At 41.1% G+C, this 21,848-nt stretch overlaps 1 protein-coding gene across 1 annotated transcript in view; it reads left to right on the forward strand.

Annotated features, from left to right (window-relative positions):
- The window catches only part of l1cama (L1 cell adhesion molecule, paralog a), a 146,282-nt gene that overhangs the window by 121,374 nt on the left and 3,060 nt on the right, over positions 1-21,848 (forward strand). The window contains exons 13-26 of the mRNA XM_088329754.1: positions 1,570-1,681; positions 8,051-8,211; positions 8,283-8,442; positions 12,170-12,294; positions 12,353-12,454; positions 14,349-14,546; positions 14,621-14,691; positions 14,755-14,980; positions 15,052-15,167; positions 16,273-16,489; positions 16,614-16,736; positions 19,168-19,344; positions 20,419-20,532; positions 20,612-20,761. Coding sequence (XP_088185880.1) covers positions 1,570-1,681; positions 8,051-8,211; positions 8,283-8,442; positions 12,170-12,294; positions 12,353-12,454; positions 14,349-14,546; positions 14,621-14,691; positions 14,755-14,980; positions 15,052-15,167; positions 16,273-16,489; positions 16,614-16,736; positions 19,168-19,344; positions 20,419-20,532; positions 20,612-20,761 — 2,052 coding nt within the window. The remainder of the gene's footprint in view (positions 1-1,569; positions 1,682-8,050; positions 8,212-8,282; positions 8,443-12,169; positions 12,295-12,352; positions 12,455-14,348; positions 14,547-14,620; positions 14,692-14,754; positions 14,981-15,051; positions 15,168-16,272; positions 16,490-16,613; positions 16,737-19,167; positions 19,345-20,418; positions 20,533-20,611; positions 20,762-21,848) is intronic.

The following is a 21,848-nucleotide window of genomic DNA, read 5'->3' on the forward strand; positions in this document are numbered from 1 at the left end:
GGATAATAAGTTGTGAGAGAGGGGGAAAAGAAAGGGAGAGGAAGAAAGAAATCCAAAGAGGAATAGAAAGACAGAAGGAGAGAAAGGAGAAAAGAAAGCGCGAAGGGTAGGAAGAGAGAAAGAGAAAAGGAAAAAAGGAAGTTAGAGCAAAAGAGGTTAAAAGACACAAAGAGAGAGAAAGAGACAAAGAGCAACAAAGGAAGAGAAAAAGAGAGACACAGAGTGAAAAAGACAGAGACAAAGTGGGAGAAAAGGGGTGGAAAAGAAAGAGAGAGAGAGAAAGAGAGAGAGAGAGAGAGAAGCAAAAGATAAAAAGTCGTGAAAGAGGGGGAAAAGAAAGGGGGAGGAAGAAAGAAATCCAAAGAAAAATAGAAAGACAGAAGGAGAGAAAAGAGAAAAGAAAGCGCGAAGGGTAGGTAGAGAGAAAGAGAAAAGAGGAAAGGAAAAAAGGAAGTTAGAGCAAAAGAAGTTAAAAAGACACAGAGAGAGAAAGAGACAAAGAGCAACAAAGGAAGAGAGAGAGAGAGAAAGAGAGAGAGAGAGAGAGAGAGAGAGAGACAGAGAGAGACAGAGAAACAAAATATAAAAAGTTGTGAGAGAGGAGGAAAAGAAAGGGAGAGGAAGAAAGAATTCAAAGTGAAATAGAAAGACAGAAGGAGAGAAAAGAGAAAAGAAAGCGCGAAGGGTAGGAAGAGAGAAAGAGAAAAGGAAAAAAAGGAAGTTAGAGCAAAAGAGATTAAAAGACACAGAGAGAGAAAGAGACAAAGAGCAACATAGGAAGAGAAAAAGAGAGACACAGAGTGAAAGAGACAGAGACAGAGTGGGAGAAAATGGGTGGAAAAGAAACAGAGAGAGAGAAAGAGAGAGAGAGAGAGAGAGAGACAGAGAGAGAGAGAGAAACAAAATATAAAAAGTTGTGAGAGAGGAGGAAAAGAAAGGGAGAGGAAGAAAGAAATCCAAAGACGAATAGAAAGACAGAAGGAGAGAAAAGAGAAAAGAAAGCGCGAAGGGTAGGAAGAGAGAAAGAGAAAAGGAAAAAAGGAAGTTAGAGCAAAAGAGATTAAAAGACACAGAGAGAGAAAGAGACAAAGAGCAACATAGGAAGAGAAAAAGAGAGACACAGAGTGAAAGAGACAGAGACAAAGAGTGGGAGAAAAGGTGTGGAAGAGAGAGAGAGAGAGAGAGAGAGAGAGAGAGAGAGAGAGAGAGAGAGAGAGAGAGAGAGAAATAAATACAAGTACAGCGTCTTTGTTCGAGGCACCTTTCTTTGGCAACATCAAGTCGACATATTTCAACCTGCAGCTCGTCTTTCTCTTGCGCTTCTCCGAGTGTTATCTCGCGGGCCGGATTCAATCCCTTAGCGGGCCTGATCTGGCCCGCGGGCCGCCCATTTGACACCGGTGAGCTCAGGCATACTTTTTATACCATTCATTTACAAAAGCCGGCTCCCATTCCGTCCCCGAGCTAAAATGAGTCTGACCCCCATGCAGGAGCCCAAAACAGGACAGGTATTTCCGAAGCGCGAATGTACAAGTCAATGCTATTGCTAATTTCTTTGTTTTTTTTCAGAACTGCCTCCGCAGATCCTAACCGAGGACGGCAACACCTACACGGTGACCGAAGGCCAGAAGGTTTTGCTGGAGTGTGACAGTTTTGGATCTCCTAAACCAAAAGTCACGTGGTGAGATTTCCCGAACCTCGTCCTTACTTTCTTTCTGTCTTTTTCGTTTGGTGGCGTACGTAAAAATCTAGCTGTGGGGTCTAAAAAAGACCATTGACGTGTGGGAGAGCTAAAAACATTGGCTAACGATAGAAAATGCCCCAGGCAAAGACTTGTGTTTTTAAACCATGAGCTCTTTTCATACTCGCTTACTCGCTCTCGGTCACCCCCCGTCTGTCTGTTTTATTGAGATCACCAGACATGGAAAAGTACTGGTAGGTTGAGACAAAAGACCAAAGACCACCCCCCCTGGTAAGAGTACCAAAACATTCAAACAAAGACAGGAAGACTAAGGGACGACAACAAACTAATGAGAAATACACATTTTGAGCAAATATGTTTAAGCCTACTTCACATCAAATGAAATCATCTGCATTTATATAGCGCTTTTCAAGTCAATGACTTCCCAAAGGGCTTTACAATATGCTCCACATTTCCCAATAGCGGCCGTGCAGCCATGTAAGACGCTAACCTGCTTATTGGGGGTATGAGGGGTTCAGTGTCTTACCCAAGGACACTTCGACATGTAACACGGACGAGCCGGGATTCGAACTGGGATCCCTTGATCCTAAGACGAGCACGCTACCTCCTGAGCTACTGCCGGCCCAGTTTAGCTACACTAGCTGAATAGCTGAAATGGTGGTACAATAGCTAGCTACAAAGCTAAAAAGGTAGACGGATAGCTAGCTAAAAAAACTACACATTACTAGCTCTGCTTTATAAACCCATAAATTGGAATATAGTTTGTTGTATTTCCTGTAAAATTAATCAATGAAAATATAATGAAATCATTGTTTTAATAAATGAAGAGAATCAAATTCTAATCTCTTATATAATTACTTTAAAATAACTATCTATACTTTAATAGATTATTTTGTCCATGGAGAACTTATTATGTTATTACTATGTTGTTACTAGGCTATTACCAGGTGAATTGGGTTAAAAAGAAAATGAAGGCTCAAAAATGCTCATTAAGAAGCGACTTAAGTCAAAGTTACAGTGCATGGAGGTAAAAATACACGGGTTCCCCTGACGTTGTGTCCTAAATGCGGTATTTTGAAGTCGAGTCGAAGGAGAACGAAGTTGAGTTAGTAGAATACGTCGAGAACCGGCTTCTTCGGCTCGGCTCACTAATAGGAAGGTCAAAATACACGGGTTCCACTGATGTTGTGTCCTAAATGCGGTATTTTGAAGTCGAGTCGAAGTAGAACGAAGTTGGGTTAGTAGAATACGTCGAGAACCGGCTTCTTCGGCTCGGCTCACTAACAGGAAGGTAAAAATACACGGGTTCCACTGATGTTGTGTCCTAAATGCGGTATTTTGAAGTCTAGTCGAAGTAGAACGAAGTTGAGTTAGTAGAATACGTCGAGAACCGGCTTCTTCGGCTCGGCTCACTAATAGGAAGGTCAAAATACACGGGTTCCACTGACGTTGTGTCCTAAATGCGGTATTTTGAAGTCGAGTCGAAGTAGAACGAAGTTGAGTTAGTAGAATACGTCGAGAACCGGCTTCTTCGGCTCGGCTCACTAATAGGAATGTAAAAATACACGGGTTCCACTGACGTTGTGTCCTAAATGCGGTATTTTGAAGTCGAGTCGAAGTAGAACGAAGTTGAGTTAGTAGAATACGTCGAGAACCGGCTTCTTCGGCTCGGCTCACTAATAGGAAGGTCAAAATACACGGGTTCCACTGATGTTGTGTCCTAAATGCGGTATTTTGAAGTCGAGTCGAAGTAGAACGAAGTTGAGTTTGTATAATACGTCGAGAACCGGCTTCTTCGGCTCGGCTCACTAATAGGAAGGTAAAAATACACGGGTTCCACTGATGTTGTGTCCTAAATGCGGTATTTTGAAGTCGAGTCAAAGTAGAACGAAGTTGAGTTAGTAGAATACGTCGAGAACCGGCTTCTTCGGCTCGGCTCACTAATAGGATGGTAAAAATACACGGGTTCCACTGACGTTGTGTCCTAAATGCGGTATTTTGAAGTCGAGTCGAAGTAGAACGAAGTTGAGTTAGTAGAATACGTCGAGAACCGGCTTCTTCGGCTCGGCTCACTAATAGGAAGGTCAAAATACACGGGTTCCACTGACGTTGTGTCCTAAGTGCGGTATTTTGAAGTCAAGTCGAAGTAGAACGAAGTTGAGTTAGTAGAATACGTCGAGAACCGGCTTCTTCGGCTCGGCTCACTAATAGGAAGGTCAAAATACACGGGTTCCACTGACGTTGTGTCCTAAATGCGGTATTTTGAAGTCGAGTCGAAGTAGAACGAAGTTGAGTTAGTAGAATACGTCGAGAACCGGCTTCTTCGGCTCGGCTCACTAATAGGAAGGTCAAAATACACGGGTTCCACTGATGTTGTGTCCTAAATGCGGTATTTTGAAGTCGAGTCGAAGTAGAACGAAGTTGAGTTTGTATAATACGTCGAGAACCGGCTTCTTCGGCTCGGCTCACTAATAGGAAGGTAAAAATACACGGGTTCCACTGATGTTGTGTCCTAAATGCGGTATTTTGAAGTCGAGTCAAAGTAGAACGAAGTTGAGTTAGTAGAATACGTCGAGAACCGGCTTCTTCGGCTCGGCTCACTAATAGGATGGTAAAAATACACGGGTTCCACTGACGTTGTGTCCTAAATGCGGTATTTTGAAGTCGAGTCGAAGTAGAACGAAGTTGAGTTAGTAGAATACGTCGAGAACCGGCTTCTTCGGCTCGGCTCACTAATAGGAAGGTCAAAATACACGGGTTCCACTGACGTTGTGTCCTAAGTGCGGTATTTTGAAGTCAAGTCGAAGTAGAACGAAGTTGAGTTAGTAGAATACGTCGAGAACCGGCTTCTTCGGCTCGGCTCACTAATAGGAAGGTCAAAATACACGGGTTCCACTGACGTTGTGTCCTAAATGCGGTATTTTGAAGTCGAGTCGAAGTAGAACGAAGTTGAGTTAGTAGAATACGTCGAGAACCGACTTCTTCGGCTCGGCTCACTAATAGGAAGGTAAAAATACACGGGTTCCACTGATGTTGTGTCCTAAATGAGGTATTTTGAAGTCGAGTTGAAGTAGAACGAAGTTGAGTTAGTAGAATACGTCGAGAACCGGCTTCTTCGGCTCGGCTCACTAATAGGAAGGTCAAAATACACGGGTTCCACTGATGTTGTGTCCTAAATGCGGTATTTTGAAGTCGAGTCGAAGTAGAACGAAGTTGAGTTAGTAGAATACGTCGAGAACCGACTTCTTCGGCTCGGCTCACTAATAGGAATGTAAAAATACACGGGTTCCACTGATGTTGTGTCCTAAATGCGGTATTTTGAAGTCGAGTCGAAGTAGAACGAAGTTGAGTTTGTATAATACGTCGAGAACCGGCTTCTTCGGCTCGGCTCACTAATAGGAAGGTAAAAATACACGGGTTCCACTGATGTTGTGTCCTAAATGCGGTATTTTGAAGTCGAGTCGAAGTAGAACGAAGTTGAGTTAGTAGAATACGTCGAGAACCGGCTTCTTCGGCTCGGCTCACTAATAGGATGGTAAAAATACACGGGTTCCACTGACGTTGTGTCCTAAATGCGGTATTTTGAAGTCGAGTCGAAGTAGAACGAAGTTGAGTTAGTAGAATACGTCGAGAACCGGCTTCTTCGGCTCGGCTCACTAATAGGAAGGTCAAAATACACGGGTTCCACTGACGTTGTGTCCTAAGTGCGGTATTTTGAAGTCAAGTCGAAGTAGAACGAAGTTGAGTTAGTAGAATACGTCGAGAACCGGCTTCTTCGGCTCGGCTCACTAATAGGAAGGTCAAAATACACGGGTTCCACTGACGTTGTGTCCTAAATGCGGTATTTTGAAGTCGAGTCGAAGTAGAACGAAGTTGAGTTAGTAGAATACGTCGAGAACCGACTTCTTCGGCTCGGCTCACTAATAGGAAGGTAAAAATACACGGGTTCCACTGATGTTGTGTCCTAAATGAGGTATTTTGAAGTCGAGTCGAAGTAGAACGAAGTTGAGTTAGTAGAATACGTCGAGAACCGGCTTCTTCGGCTCGGCTCACTAATAGGAAGGTCAAAATACACGGGTTCCACTGACGTTGTGTCCTAAATGCGGTATTTTGAAGTCGAGTCGAAGTAGAACGAAGTTGAGTTAGTAGAATACGTCGAGAACCGACTTCTTCGGCTCGGCTCACTAATAGGAAGGTAAAAATACACGGGTTCCACTGATGTTGTGTCCTAAATGAGGTATTTTGAAGTCGAGTCGAAGTAGAACGAAGTTGAGTTAGTAGAATACGTCGAGAACCGGCTTCTTCGGCTCGGCTCACTAATAGGAAGGTCAAAATACACGGGTTCCACTGACGTTGTGTCCTAAATGCGGTATTTTGAAGTCGAGTCGAAGTAGAACGAAGTTGAGTTAGTAGAATACGTCGAGAACCGACTTCTTCGGCTCGGCTCACTAATAGGAATGTAAAAATACACGGGTTCCACTGATGTTGTGTCCTAAATGAGGTATTTTGAAGTCGAGTCGAAGTAGAACGAAGTTGAGTTAGTAGAATACGTTGAGAACCGGCTTCTTCGGCTCGGCTCACTAATAGGAAAGTAAAAATACATGGGTTCCACTGATGTTGTGTCCTAAATGCGGTATTTTGAAGTCGAGTCGAAGTAGAACGAAGTTGAGTTAGTAGAATACGTCGAGAACCGGCTTCTTCGGCTCAGCTCACTAATAGGAAGGTCAAAATACACGGGTTCCCCTGACGTTGTGTCCTAAATGCGGTATTTTGAAGTCGAGTCGAAGTAGAACGAAGTTGAGTTAGTAAAATACGTCGAGAACCGGCTTCTTCGGCTCGGCTCACTAATAGGAAGGTAAAAATACATCAAAATACACGGGTTCCACTGATGTTGTGTCCTAAATGCGGTATTTTGAAGTCGAGTCGAAGTAGAAAGAAGTTGAGTTAGTAGAATACGTCGAGAACCGGCTTCTTCAGCTCGGCTCACTAATAGGAAGGTAAAAATACACGGGTTCCACTGACGTTGTGTCCTAAATGCGGTATTCTGAAGTCGAGTCGAAGTAGAACGAAGTTGAGTTAGTAGAATACGTCGAGAACCGGCTTCTTCGGCTCGGCTCACTAATAGGAAGGTAAAAATACACGGGTTCCACTGATGTTGTGTCCTAAATGCGGTATTTTGAAGTCGAGTCGAAGTAGAACGAAGTTGAGTTAGTAGAATACGTCGAGAACCGGCTTCTTCGGCTCGGCTCACTAAAAGGAACCTGCTCTTTTGGTTCCTGAACGGCTCTTCGGGTTGTTTTTGCTTCTTTCATCCCAACATGACCCGATATGGTGTCAAATTATGCACAACATGACGTAAAGGAAGGGGGGAATAGAACAAAAAAGAAAAAAATACCAAAATGAAAAAGTAGTGAAAAGCTGAGAAAAAAAGGAAAAAAAAGGAAGAGGAAAAAAAGAAGGAAACATTTAGAAAAAAGCCAGAAAAAAAGAAAAGAAAGAAATTTAGGAAAAAGTAAATAGAGAACAAAAAGAAAAAAGTAACAGCTCGGAAAAAATAAACACAATTAAGGAATTAAAGGAATTAAAAAAAGTAGATTTTGTCGAGAGCCGGCTTCTTCGGCTCTGCTCACGAAAAGGAACCGGCTCTTTCGGGTCCTAAACGGCTCTTACCAAAATGAAAAAGTAGTGAAAAGCTGAGAAAAAAAGAAACAAAAGGAAGAGAGAAAAAGAAGGGAAAATTTTTAAAAAAGCCAGAAAAAAAGAAAAAAAAAAACGTAGGAAAAAAGTAAATAGAGTGTCACGAAACGGGCCAGGAAGCAGGAAGTGTGAACTCAAATGCGTAGACGATCTGTCACTTTAATTTAGGAAAGAAAAGTTGTCCAACACAAACGCACCAAAGGAAGTCCCAAAAGGGACGTTAAAGTACTCCACAAGCAATCAATTCAATGCGTCTCAGCCGGTGTCAAGGGGCGGGGCCAGCTGGGTGCCATGACGACCATGCAGGACATGACATAGAGAACAAAAAGAAAAAAAGTAACAGCTAGGAAAAAATAAACACAATGAGATTTTTTTTTTTGAAAGGAATTTTTAAAAAGTTGGAAAAAAACAGGGGGATTATGGTTGCTCACTGTTGTTTCAAGCGTTGCTCACCGACTTTGTGTGAACGCTCAGACCCGTAGGGAAAATTACAGGGAACATTGCCCAGCACTGATTAGCTATTTTCAGAACAGGTCCGCCAGCACCACAACTGTCCTTAAGGGGGCACTCTCACTTTGGAGACCCACTGGCTTAAACCCTTACTCTTTAAGCAAGTATTTCAAGAGTATCGGTCTTTGGTTTCTATCCCAGGAACAACGGAGGTACCTCTTCCCTTCTGGCCGACTCCAGAATAAACCCTCTGACCACGGGAGGTCTCGAGATCTTCAACGTGTCCCACGACGACGAAGGTTTCTACACCTGCTCGGTGCAGAACTCCAACTTGTCCATTAGCGCGGAACTGGAGGTGCTCAGTAAGTCCAACCGGCGGACGGGAAATAACACCAGAACCAGGTCTCAGAACTCCCTTCCTGTCCTCACGCAGACAGAACCGTCATCCTATCGCCTCCGCAGGATTTGAAGGTCCAACCTGGACGGACGGCCATCTTTACTTGTCTGTCTCTGGTGGACCCCAAGCTAGCGTCTCCGCTAGTTCAGTGGAGGAAGAACGACCAGAAGCTGTTCGCCTCTGGCACTGATCTCAAGTGAGCTTGACTAAATGTTTTGTTTGATCCATGTCCATCCATGGTATCCATCCATGGTATCCATCCATGGTATCTATCCATGGTATCTATCTATCTATCTATCTATCTATCTATGGTATCTATCTATCTATGGCAGGGGTCTGGAACCTATGGCTCGCGAGCCATATATGGCTCTTTCTATGAGTATCTGTGGCTCAGAGACCAATTTGATTGCATGCAAAATTTCTCCAACTTGTTCAAAACCGGTGTTATCTATTCTATCCAGATACACGTAGAGCCAAACCAAAACTAAATTCTAAGGCAACACTTCGCAGTATATATAGGGCACGTTTTTCACTACAATTTACAGTCAAGGTGTCACACAAAAAAAGGGGGAAAAAACTCGTTTTGGCTGTATCCATCCATGGTATCTATCTATCTATCGATCTATGGTATCCATCCATGGTATCTATCTATCTATCTATCTATGGTATCCATCCATGGTATCTATCTATCTATCGATCTATGGTATCCATCCATGGTATCTATCTATCTATCTATCTATGGTATCCATCCATGGTATCTATCTATCTATGGTATTTATCTATGGTGTCCATCCATGGTATCTATCTATCTATCTATCTATGGTATCCATCCATGGTATCTATCTATCTATGGTACCCATCCATGGTATCCATCCATGGTATCTATCTATCTATGGTATTTATCTATGGTATCCATCCATGGTATCTATCTATCTATCTATCTATCTATCTATCTATCTATCTATCTATCTATCTATCTATCTATCTATCTATCTATCTATCTATCTATCTATCTATCTATCTATCTATCTATCTATCTATGGTATCCATCCATGGTATCTATCTATCTATGGTATCCATCCATGGTATCCATCCATGGTATCTATCTATCTATGGTATCCATCCATGGTATCTATCTATCTATGGTATCCATCCATGGTATCCATCCATGGTATCTATCTATCTATGGTACCCATCCATGGTATCCATCCATGGTATCTATCTATCTATCTATCTATGGTATCCATCCATGGTATCTATCTATCTATGGTACCCATCCATGGTATCCATCCATGGTATCTATCTATCTATGGTATTTATCTATGGTATCCATCCATGGTATCTATCTATCTATCTATCTATCTATCTATCTATCTATCTATCTATCTATCTATCTATCTATCTATCTATCTATCTATCTATCTATCTATCTATCTATCTATCTATCTATCTATCTATCTATCTATCTATCTATCTATCTATCTATCTATCTATCTATCTATCTATCTATGGTATCCATCCATGGTATCTATCTATCTATGGTATCCATCCATGGTATCCATCCATGGTATCTATCTATCTATGGTATCCATCCATGGTATCTATCTATCTATGGTATCCATCCATGGTATCCATCCATGGTATCTATCTATCTATGGTATCCATCCATGGTATCTATCTATCTATGGTACCCATCCATGGTATCCATCCATGGTATCTATCTATCTATGGTATTTATCTATGGTATCCATCCATGGTATCTATCTATCTATCTATCTATGGTATCCATCCATGGTATCTATCTATCTATCTATCTATCTATCTATCTATCTATCTATCTATCTATCTATCTATCTATGGTATCCATCCATGGTATCTATCTATCTATGGTATCCATCCATGGTATCCATCCATGGTATCTATCTATCTATGGTATCCATCCATGGTATCCATCCATGGTATCTATCTATCTATGGTATCCATCCATGGTATCTATCTATCTATCTATCTATGGTATCCATCCATGGTATCTATCTATCTATCTATCTATATATCTATCTATGGTATCCATCCATGGTATCTATCTATCTATGGTATCCATCCATGGTATCTATCCATGGTATCTATCTATCTATGGTATTTATCTATGGTATCCATCCATGGTATCTATCTATCTATCTATCTATCTATGGTATCCATCCATGGTATCTATCTATCTATGGTATCCATCCATGGTATCCATCCACGGTATCTATCTATCTATGGTATTTATCTATGGTATCCATCCATGCTATCTTTCTATCTATCTATCTATCTATCTATCTATCTATCTATCTATCTATCTATCTATCTATCTATCTATCTATCTATCTATCTATGGTATCCATCCATGGTATCTATCTATCTATGGTATCCATCCATGGTATCCATCCATGGTATCTATCTATCTATGGTATCCATCCATGGTATCTATCTATCTATGGTATCCATCCATGGTATCCATCCATGGTATCTATCTATCTATGGTATTTATCTATGGTGTCCATCCATGGTATCTATCTATCTATCTATCTATGGTATCCATCCATGGTATCTATCTATCTATGGTACCCATCCATGGTATCCATCCATGGTATCTATCTATCTATGGTATTTATCTATGGTATCCATCCATGGTATCTATCTATCTATCTATCTATCTATCTATCTATCTATCTATCTATCTATCTATCTATCTATCTATCTATCTATCTATCTATCTATCTATCTATCTATCTATCTATCTATCTATCTATCTATCTATCTATCTATCTATCTATCTATCTATCTATCTATGGTATCCATCCATGGTATCTATCTATCTATGGTATCCATCCATGGTATCCATCCATGGTATCTATCTATCTATGGTATCCATCCATGGTATCTATCTATCTATGGTATCCATCCATGGTATCCATCCATGGTATCTATCTATCTATGGTATCCATCCATGGTATCTATCTATCTATGGTACCCATCCATGGTATCCATCCATGGTATCTATCTATCTATGGTATTTATCTATGGTATCCATCCATGGTATCTATCTATCTATCTATCTATCTATCTATCTATCTATCTATCTATCTATCTATCTATCTATCTATCTATCTATCTATCTATCTATCTATCTATCTATCTATCTATGGTATCCATCCATGGTATCTATCTATCTATGGTATCCATCCATGGTATCCATCCATGGTATCTATCTATCTATGGTATCCATCCATGGTATCCATCCATGGTATCTATCTATCTATGGTATCCATCCATGGTATCTATCTATCTATCTATCTATGGTATCCATCCATGGTATCTATCTATCTATCTATCTATATATCTATCTATGGTATCCATCCATGGTATCTATCTATCTATGGTATCCATCCATGGTATCTATCCATGGTATCTATCTATCTATGGTATTTATCTATGGTATCCATCCATGGTATCTATCTATCTATCTATCTATCTATGGTATCCATCCATGGTATCTATCTATCTATGGTATCCATCCATGGTATCCATCCACGGTATCTATCTATCTATGGTATTTATCTATGGTATCCATCCATGCTATCTTTCTATCTATCTATCTATCTATCTATCTATCTATCTATCTATCTATCTATCTATCTATCTATCTATCTATCTATCTATCTATCTATCTATCTATCTATCTATCTATCTATCTATCTATCTATCTATCTATCTATCTATCTATCTATCTATCTATTTATCTAGACATCTAGACATCTAGACATCTAGACATCTATCTATCTAGACATCTATCTATATATATATCTCCCCCTGGGCTAGCTTGTGATAGCTAGAGTATCAATTAGCATGTAAGTAATACCATTCCTAATCTTGTTTAGATACACATTTGAGGGCCCGGACTTGATCATTTCCGATACCGACCCCGAAGATGAAGGAAACTACACGTGTCAAGTGATCACAAATCTGGACATGGCCCAGGCAACCGGCTCGCTAACGCTACACGGTGAGCAGTTTGGAATTGGGAAACCAAAAATGTCGCTAACGATAACCATTATCCCCAGATCGTCCCGACCCTCCCGCTAATCTGCAGCTAACGCAAGCTAAAGGTCGCGGCGTCACTCTCAGTTGGACTCCCGGAGATGAACACAACAGCCCGATTATCGGTAAAAGGATAAACTTCACCCACATCTTCATTTATTCATAGAGAGAGCATGTGAACAAAGACACAAAGGGGAGGTATAAGTAAGTAAATATGATTTTGTCCTTTTTCAAAATCACACAGACAAAAAACAACGACTGCTTGAACTGAAAGCGCACAAAACATTTTCATCCCTCCAGATTTTATTGAGGATAGCATGCAAACGATGACAGAAAGGGGAGGAATAAGTAACAGGACCCTCTGCGTAAGGAGAAACACAGAGCAAACCAAACCGATTTTCATAAAAACAATAGGAGATAGATTGTTTATAAGTTTCCATATTAAGGATAGCATGTAAACAATTGCAGAAGGGGGAGGAATAAGTAACTGGATGTGATCTAATCTTGATAAAACCAAAACATTGATGAAAAAAAGTAGCATTTGCTTCAACTAAAAGCACCCAAATATTTATAGCTTTCCATATTTTAATGAGGATGGCCTAAGAACAACGACAAACGGGGGAGGAATAAGTAACCTTCTGTCATTCGTCAAAATCACCCAAATGAAAAACAATGTCTGCTGGAAATGAATACACCCAAAAATGTATACACTGTGTGTTGATGAACAACCAGACCTTTTGAAATGTTTCTCATTTACTTATTCCTTCCCCCTCCGTCATTGTTTGAATTCAATCCTCAATAAAATATGGAAATTGGGTCTTTTAATCCAAGCATAAATGTCTTTCCAACATTTTGATTTTCAAAAGGCATGGGGTTTGGTTACTTATTCCTCCCCATCCTGTCATTGTTTCCAGTCGATTGATTTACTTACTCTTTCAATTGTTTGGATGCTTTTAGTTCAACAGACTATTTTTTGTATGTGTGATATTGACAATGGATAAGGGATCAGTCACTTATTCCTCCCCCTTCTATCATTGTCTGCAGTGGATTGATTTACCTTTTCCTTCTTTTCATTTCATCGTTTGCATTCTATCCTCATGCAATTAAATGAAAGCCGATTGTTTGGATGCTTTTAGGTCAATAAGACACTTATTTTTTTGTATGTGTGAGATTGACAATGGATAAGGGATCAGTTACTTATTCCTCCCCTTTTTGTCATTGTCTGCAGTGGATTGATTTACCTTTTCCTTCTTTTCATTTCATCGTTTGCATTCTATCCTCATGCAACTATATGATAACCGATTGTTTGGATGCTTTTAGTTCAACAAGACACTTATTTTTTATATGTGTGATATTGACAATGGATAAGGGATAAGTTAGTTATTCCTCCCTCGTCTGTTATTGTTTTCAGTGGAGTGATTTAATTACTCCTCCTTTTCATTTCATCGTTTGCATTCTATCCTCATGCAATTATATGAAAACCGATTGTTTGGGTGATTTTAATTCAACAAGACACTTATTTTTTGTATGTCTGATTTTGACAATGGATAAGGGATCAGTTACTTATTCCTCCCTCGTCTTTCATTGTTTTCAGTAGATTGATTTACTTACTCCTTCGATTGTTTGGATACTTTTAGTTCAACAAGACACTTATTTTTTATATGTGTGATATTGACAATGGATAGGGAATCAGTTACTTATTCCTCTCCCTTCCGTAATAGTCTACATGCTATGTTCATTAAAATATGGAAACGTATCAATATTTGGGTGCTTTTACTTCAAGTAGACACGTTTTTTTTTCAATCTGGTTGATTCTGACAATGGCAGAAGGTTTAGTTTCTTATTCCTACCACTTCTGATATTGTTTCAAATGCTTTCCTCATTGATTTTGACAAAGATCGGATGACACTTGATGGTGATTTGATACAGAAACGTGAGGAATTCCAAAAGCTTCACATACTTTTACACACCACAGTATGTCAAGACTACATCTTTGTGCATATTGTGTTTCCTGTCCAGAGTATGTGATTGAGTTTGAAGATCAGGTTTCAAACGAGAGAGGTTGGGAAGTTCTGAGCAGAGTATTGGGCCAAAAGGAGCGAGCTGTTCTCTCTTTGTGGCCTTACATGTCGTACCGATTCCGCGTCACCGCCGTCAACGAGGTGGGCAAGAGCGCTCCGAGCGAACTGTCTGAAATCCACAACACGGCCCCCGAAGGTTAGCGATTTTCGTAGCGTTTAGCGCTCTACGTACATAGCGTACCGGTATAACCCAAAACGTTGTGATCATAGCACCGGACACCAACCCCGAAGACGTCAGAAGTGAATCGACTGACCCGGATACGCTCGTCATCACCTGGGAGGTATGAATCAGCTTTAAGTTTTTCCGATTGATTCCCGCCTCACCGCTTTTTCTTTTCCGGCAGGAAATGGACAAACGTGACTTCAACGGGCCCGATTTCAAGTATCGTGTCCTGTGGCGGAGGGTAGTGGGCAGTGGACCTGAATGGCACCCAAACGAGACAACAGCGCCCCCGCTAGTTGTCCCCAACATTGGCAACTTCTCCGCATTCGAGATCAAAGTGCAGGCTGTCAATGGAAAGGGGGAAGGGCCTGAGCCGGATCCCGTCATCGGCTACTCGGGCGAGAATTGTAAGATCGATTTTGTTTAAACTTTGGTGTTTGGATGTGCTGTAGACACATACCTCGATTTTTTGTCTCAGTTCCGAATGAAGCCCCGATGAATGTGGGAATTGCTATCCTGAACAGCACTGCCATTCGAGTAACCTGGGCCGCCATAGACCGAGAAACTGTCAGAGGACATCTGCTCGGTTATAAGGTAGTAAACTCTTCTTTGTAGGTTTGCAATGACTGGGTTTATCGCAATTGGTCAAATCAGAAGTAGGGTCTGTTGTTGGAAAAAGGTGGCCATGTGCTTTGGGTTCGAAGGAGACCGGAGGCTTCCCACTGAGTCCTTTAATAACAGGGTCATTCTTTACAATTTGGGGGTGCACCCATATGCAGGGAAGCAGGAAAAGGGACAGGACAGGCTCAAATAAAGATAGTGTTTAATAACAAAACCCAAGGACAAAGTGACAACCAAGTGGTCACAAAACACCCAACAAAATGTCTAGACCAGAAACCAAAAACAAACCTGACAAAGACCTGGCCAGTCATTGGTTGGAGGTGTGCTGTGCTTCCACGCCGTTGGTTCCCTCCAGGCGGAGATGGCATGCCAATTATCCCTCCATGCGATCCCCAAGAGCTGGGTTCCAGACAATCTAAGATAACAGTTCCAAGCATGAGGGCGGATGGGATGACAGAGGCTGTACCAGACAGTCTTTTGCCACTGGAACAGGGGGCGGCCGAGGGACTCTGCCTCACCACCGGATCAGCAAACACGGACGATGGAGTGGCCTTCGTCTCGTCACCATAACAGGGACGAGGACGGCGGAAGCAGCAAATGTGTGCAGCCAAGGGACCTTTGCCTTGCCATTGGACCAGGGTCTGGATGTTACCTGCTGGGTCCTTTGAAGGTCAAGGCATTCTGTTGTCACGTCATTTCTTTGGTTTTCGTATTTGTCTCTTGTGTCTGTTTCGAGCATTTTGTTAGGTGTTTATGCCCATTAGTTTCAGGGTTTGTTGCTTCTGTTACTGTTCCAAGGTTTTGTTATTAAATACAATCTTTTTTGAGGACAGCGGATCCACTCACAAATCACAACAGGATCATGTGGAATGTAGCGATTTGATCACTGCAAGACTGTGGTCTGATCCAGATTTAATGGACAAGTAGAGCCCTAGAAATGTTACTGGGATAAAAAGCAGGCCCTGGATCACACTCATTGGCCCCAGGATGTGTCAGAATAGAGTTAGGCATCCCACTGATGTCTTAGATCCGCCGAAGATGATTGATGGATATCTTAAAAAATGTTTTCTGGCTCTAGATTCACTTGACCAGGTTGGGCTCTCGAGGTCACCACAGAGCTCGAAGGGCTAGGGAACAGCCGACCACCGTTGTTGTAGAGACTGGGTCCAACGAAGAGAGGAAGCTGATTAGCGATCTGAGACCCTACTCCCACTACGGTTTGACCGTCAGCGTCTTCAACAGCAAAGGAGAAGGCCCGCCCTCGGAGGAGGTGTCCTTCATGACTGACGAGGGAGGTAAGAAGGAAAGGAGCTAGATCGACCTGCTTAGGGATATTGATGGAACCAGGGTGAATCATTGAACACAATTGAAACATTGTTGAAAAAAAATCACATTGGATCTTCTCTGTTCTTGGACTAGTTCCTCATCCACCGACATCCCTGATGTTAGAGAGTCCATCTGAGACTGAAATTACCCTGCGATGGACACCGCCAAGTCAGCCCAACGGGATTCTTATTGGCTACCACTTGCAGTACCAACGAAGTAAGTAGCATTCATATGAATAACGTGATTGGCTTGGCAGTAGGGTGGCGGACTGTCTGCCCCAGAGTTCAGAAGTCCTGGGTTCACTTCCAACTACCTTCTTGTGTGGAGTTAGCATGTTCTCCTCGTACCTGAATGGGTTTTCTCCAGGAACTCAGATTTCCTACGAAAACATACATGGCGGGTTGATTGATGAGTCAAAATTGTCCTTAGGATTGACTGTGTGAGTGATTGGTTGTCTCTGTGTGTCCTGGCAACCAGTCCAGGGTGTCCCCTGCCAACTGCTTAAAGTCACACGAGATGGGCTCCTGCATTCTCACAAACCTTGTGAGGATAAGAATCTGGAAAATGAATGCTTATTTTTTTAGAGACACCTGAGATGGACTCCAGCTCACTTTTGCAGCCTGGTTGTCCTGGAAGGGGGATGAACTTATGGGCAGTCCTTCCTCAAGATTTCTTATCTTTTCTCATGCTGTTTTTTCCCCGTTGTTAGGAATTAAATATTAAAATGTACCGTTTACCAAATTGTTCAAATTAGTTATCTGACTCCATTAACCAAACACAACCTACATTGACCTAACAATGTGCGCTCGTTTCTTGATGGAAAAGATGGACAAGAGACTGGCATTTCCACACGGGGGCAGATTTAATTTCTTGAACAATTTAATGTGAAGTCCATCGAATATGGCCGAATTAGCCGAATTAGTGTCGCTCGAGTCTCTGTCAAGCCTCCTCTCTCGATCTTCTGCCTCCTTCTCTCTGCCCACGTTTTTTTCCTCAAGCTGGTGTGCCGGCTCCTCCCATGGGTGTGCCAGGAAATACCCCACATGGGCTCCTCCATCTTGGAGAAGAGCGTCCGGATGTCTGAAAAACTCAAAAACAACACAGAGCGTTTCTACGTCATTAGGGCCTTGCTCTCAAAACATCGCCTACCGTCCCACGTCAGAGTCCTGTTATCAAAATTCCCCAGCCAAAACATTCCGCATTTGGAACAGCGTGACCTGAAGCCCACTCAGTGATTATCTTCATTGCACTCAATAAATGTACTGTATTTTCCGCACTATAAGGCGCTCCTAAAATCTGTTTTTTTTAAAAAAGCTGACTATACGCCTTATAATCCGGTTTGCCTTATATATGGATCAATATTGAGCCGCGACAGGTATCGTAACTTACGGTAAGCAGCCACCGACTCCATTTTTTGCGTAGAAGAAGAAGCGCGCTGTGCATACTGGGAAATATTAAACAACGATTCTCTTTTATTTGTGCGTTTGTATAAAGACCCTGAAATGGCTCCTATTAAGAGACACGCTTACAACGCAGAGTTTGAACTCAAGGCGATCAGTCACGCAGTAGAACACGCAAGAGAGTTTAACATTAATGAAGCGATGGTGCGGAAGTGGAGGAAGCATAAGGATGAGCTGCGCCAAGTAAAGAAAACTAAAAGTTTCTGTGGCAATAAAGCGAGATGGCCACAGTTAGAGGACACACTCGAACAGTGGGTTGTTGAATTATCCCCGAACTGCCAGACAACAACAGCGACACCGACTCGATTAATGACGACCTTGATGAGACGGAGCCGGACGTGTTGGATGGCCCATTCACTGAGATGGTCAATTCGAACACTGCAGAAGAAGAATTCGAGGCATTCGTAGATGATGAGCTGATAGAGTGAGCTTTATGTTTTTCTTTTGTGTCTTTACGTTTTACATTTTACAGTTATTATGTTATTGCTTTATTGTTATTGTTTTGCACTCGTTATTGTTTTTGCACATTACGAGTGTCACTATATTGCGATTGCACTAACGTTTAATTTACCATAACAGTATCAGACCGTTTTTTTGCGTGTTGACTAAATGGAGGAAAAGTAAAATGTTATGCCTTGCTGTTGTTCAAAGATGTTAAAAATGTGTCACGAAAATGCTTTACCTCAGAGAAAATAATAAAACAGCTGTTTATTCATTTGGGAGTGAATGGAGTTGTGGAAAGCTTGTTTGTTATCTATTAATAAAGTTTGACTGACCTATCGGACTGTTTTGTTGACATTCCCTTTAGCGCGGCACCATCTAATGCTTGCATAACGTAACTACAGCCTCTACTGTAGCGCCTTATAATGCGGTGCGCCATATGTATGGAAAAAGTTTTAAAATATATCATTCACTGAAGGTGCGCCTTATAACACGGTGCGCCTTATAGTGCGGAAAATACGGTAACTTGTATTCAATCGTATAAAATCCCTTATAGTCAAATGTATAAAATCCTTCACCGTCAAGAAGGTTTGCGGATGTTGGAACTGCCATAATCATGGGCCCCGTGCAGCCTTTTGAGACCCTCTGCGATTAAGGGCTAGACAAATGTGAATTGATCTGATGTTTGACCCTGAACAGTAAGAGCTTGCATGTTCCTCCCCAGTCAAGTTGTTTTTTCTTCTCAGTTGTGGAGAGTGAGGACAGCCCAATGCAGGTGGAGAAAATTGACGATCCCACAGTCAGCCACTTTACCCTGAAGGGCCTGGATCGCCATAGCCACTACCGCTTCTATTTACGAGGACGCACCGCTGCCGGAGATGGAGAACCCATCGTTAAGGAAGGTGCCACCACCCTGGAAGGAGGTAACAGCGTCTTCTACTTAACAATAGGCACAAGTGTTCCCTCTAAACTGCTCAACGCACATGAAAATTTAGCCAGCGCACAAAAGTCAGGGCTCAAAATTGCTAATTAAGAAGCGACTTAAGTCAAAGTTACAGTGCATGAAGGTAAAAATACACGGGTTCACCTGACGTTGTGTTGCGGTATTTTGAAGTCGAGTCGAAGTAGAACGAAGTTGAGTAAAGTTAGTAGAATTTGTCGAGAACCGGCTTCTTCGGCTCGGCTCACTAAAAGGAACCGGCTCTTTTGGGTCCTAAACGGCTCTTCAGGTTGTTTTTGCTTCTTTCATCCCAACATGACCAAATATTATGTAAAATGATGCACAAAATGACATAAAGGGAGGGGGGAATAGAACAAAAAAGAAAAAAATACCAAAATGAAAAAGTAGTAAAAAGCTGAGAAAAAAAGAAACAAAAGGAAGAAAAAAAAAAGAGCAGGAAAAATTTAGAAAAAAAGAAAGAAAGAAACAAAGGAAAAAAGTAAATAAAGAACAAAAAGCAAAAAGTAACAGCTCGGAAAAAATAATCGTCAACACAATGAGATTTTTTTTTTAAAGGAATTTTAAAAAAAAAGGAGAAAAAAAACACAGAAAAAAGAAGAAAAAGTTTATGTTGCATTCAAATAATTTCCAAATATATCAAGTGAATCTTGTTGCCAACATTGTACTTCCACTAAAAAATGGGATTAAGTACAGTTCTGTATCTTACAACCGACTAAATAAGCTCCCAAAATATTAATATTATGCGACAAAATATATCAGGAAATAAAAAGAAATGGATATCTTGTGAATGAATTGTTGGCCGTACAACCTTTGCAATCATAGATGAGTCAATTCATTCAAAAGAGAAAAATCATTTTGCATTGCCGGAAACTCAGCAAATGATAATGATAATGATTTAGTTGCCACACTTGGGATTATGGTTGCTCACTGTTGTTTCAAGCGTTGCTCACCGGCTTTGTGTGAACGCTCAGACCTGTGGAAAATTACAGGGAACATTGTTGTTTTCTCACAAATGAATTGCTTGAACTCTGCTCAGTGCCTCCTGCCAACATAAGCGTGTCTCCTGGAGATAACTTTGCCAACGTGAGCTGGGTGGCCAAGAAGAGGCATCGGAACGTTAGATTCCTCATCCAGTATTTCAAGAAGAATGGTAAAGGATCTTCAACTCCAGCGAATTTCACAAAACAACGATGTAGAACTTTATCTGGAGATGATTTATGTCTATCTAGATGCTACTAAATGGAAAAAGACAGAGAGGGTGGACTCCTCTCAGTCCTTCTACCAACTCCAAGGCCTGAGACCCGGTTCTCATTATCATCTGCACTTCATCCACAGCAACGTTACCTTCTTTCAGACGGAGATTGAAACCGAAGGAACAGGTAGCGTATTGCACTGGATTTTTTTTCATCTCACAAATGATGAGTTGCAGTCAGTGTTCTCTCTAAGCTGCTCGCACATTCTCAGCGCACAAGAAAATCGAGCCAGCGCACAAAAACGAGGGCTCAAAATGACTAATTAAGAAGCGGATTAAGTCAAAGTTACAGTGCATGAAGGTCAAAATACACGGGTTCCCCTTACGTTGTGTCCTACATGCGCTATTTTGAAGTCGAGTCGAAGGAGAACGAAGTTGAGTAAAGTTAGTAGAGTTTGTCGAGAACCGGCTTCTTCGGCTCAGCTCACTAAAAGAAACCAGCTCTTTCGGGTCCTAAACGGCTCTTCAGGTTGTTTTTGCTTCTTTCATCCCAACATGACCAAATATTATGTAAAATTATGCACAAAATGATTTAAAGGAAGGCGGGAATAAAAACAAAAAAGAAAAAAATACCAAAATGAAAAAGTAGTGAAAAGCAGAGAAAAAAAGATACAAAAGGAAGAGAGAAAAAAGAAGGAAAAATTTAGAAAAAAGCCAGAAAAAAAGAAAAGAAAGAAATTTAGGAAAAAGTAAATAGAGAACAAAAAGAAAAAAGTAACAGCTCGGAAAAAACAAACACAATGAGATTTTTTTAAAGGAATTAAAGGAATTTTAAAAAGTAGATTTTGTCGAGAGCCGGCTTCTTCGGCTCGGCTCACGAAAAGGAACCGGCTCTTTCGGGTCCTAAACGGCTCTTACCAAAATGAAAAAGTAGTGAAAAGCAGAGAAAAAAAGATACAAAAGGAAGAGAAAAAAAAGAAGGAAAAATTTAGAAAAAAAGTCAGAAAAAAAAGAAAGAAATGTAGGAAAAAAAGTAAATAGAGAACAAAAAGAAAAAAGTAACAAAAAAAGTAGAAAAAAACACAGGAAAAAGAAGAAAAAGTTTGTATTGCATTCCAATAATTTCCAATGATATCAAGTGAATCTTGTTGCCAACATTGTACTTCCACTCAAAAATGTGATTAAGTACAGTTCTGTATTTTACAACCGACTCAATAAACCCCCAAAAATGTTAATATTATGCAACAAAATATATCAGGAAATAAAAAGAAATG

The sequence above is a fragment of the Urocampus carinirostris genome, chromosome 3, assembly GCF_059441175.1.
Source record: "Urocampus carinirostris isolate Australia breed hairy pipefish chromosome 3, RoL_Ucar_1.0, whole genome shotgun sequence".
NCBI lineage: Eukaryota > Metazoa > Chordata > Actinopteri > Syngnathiformes > Syngnathidae > Urocampus > Urocampus carinirostris.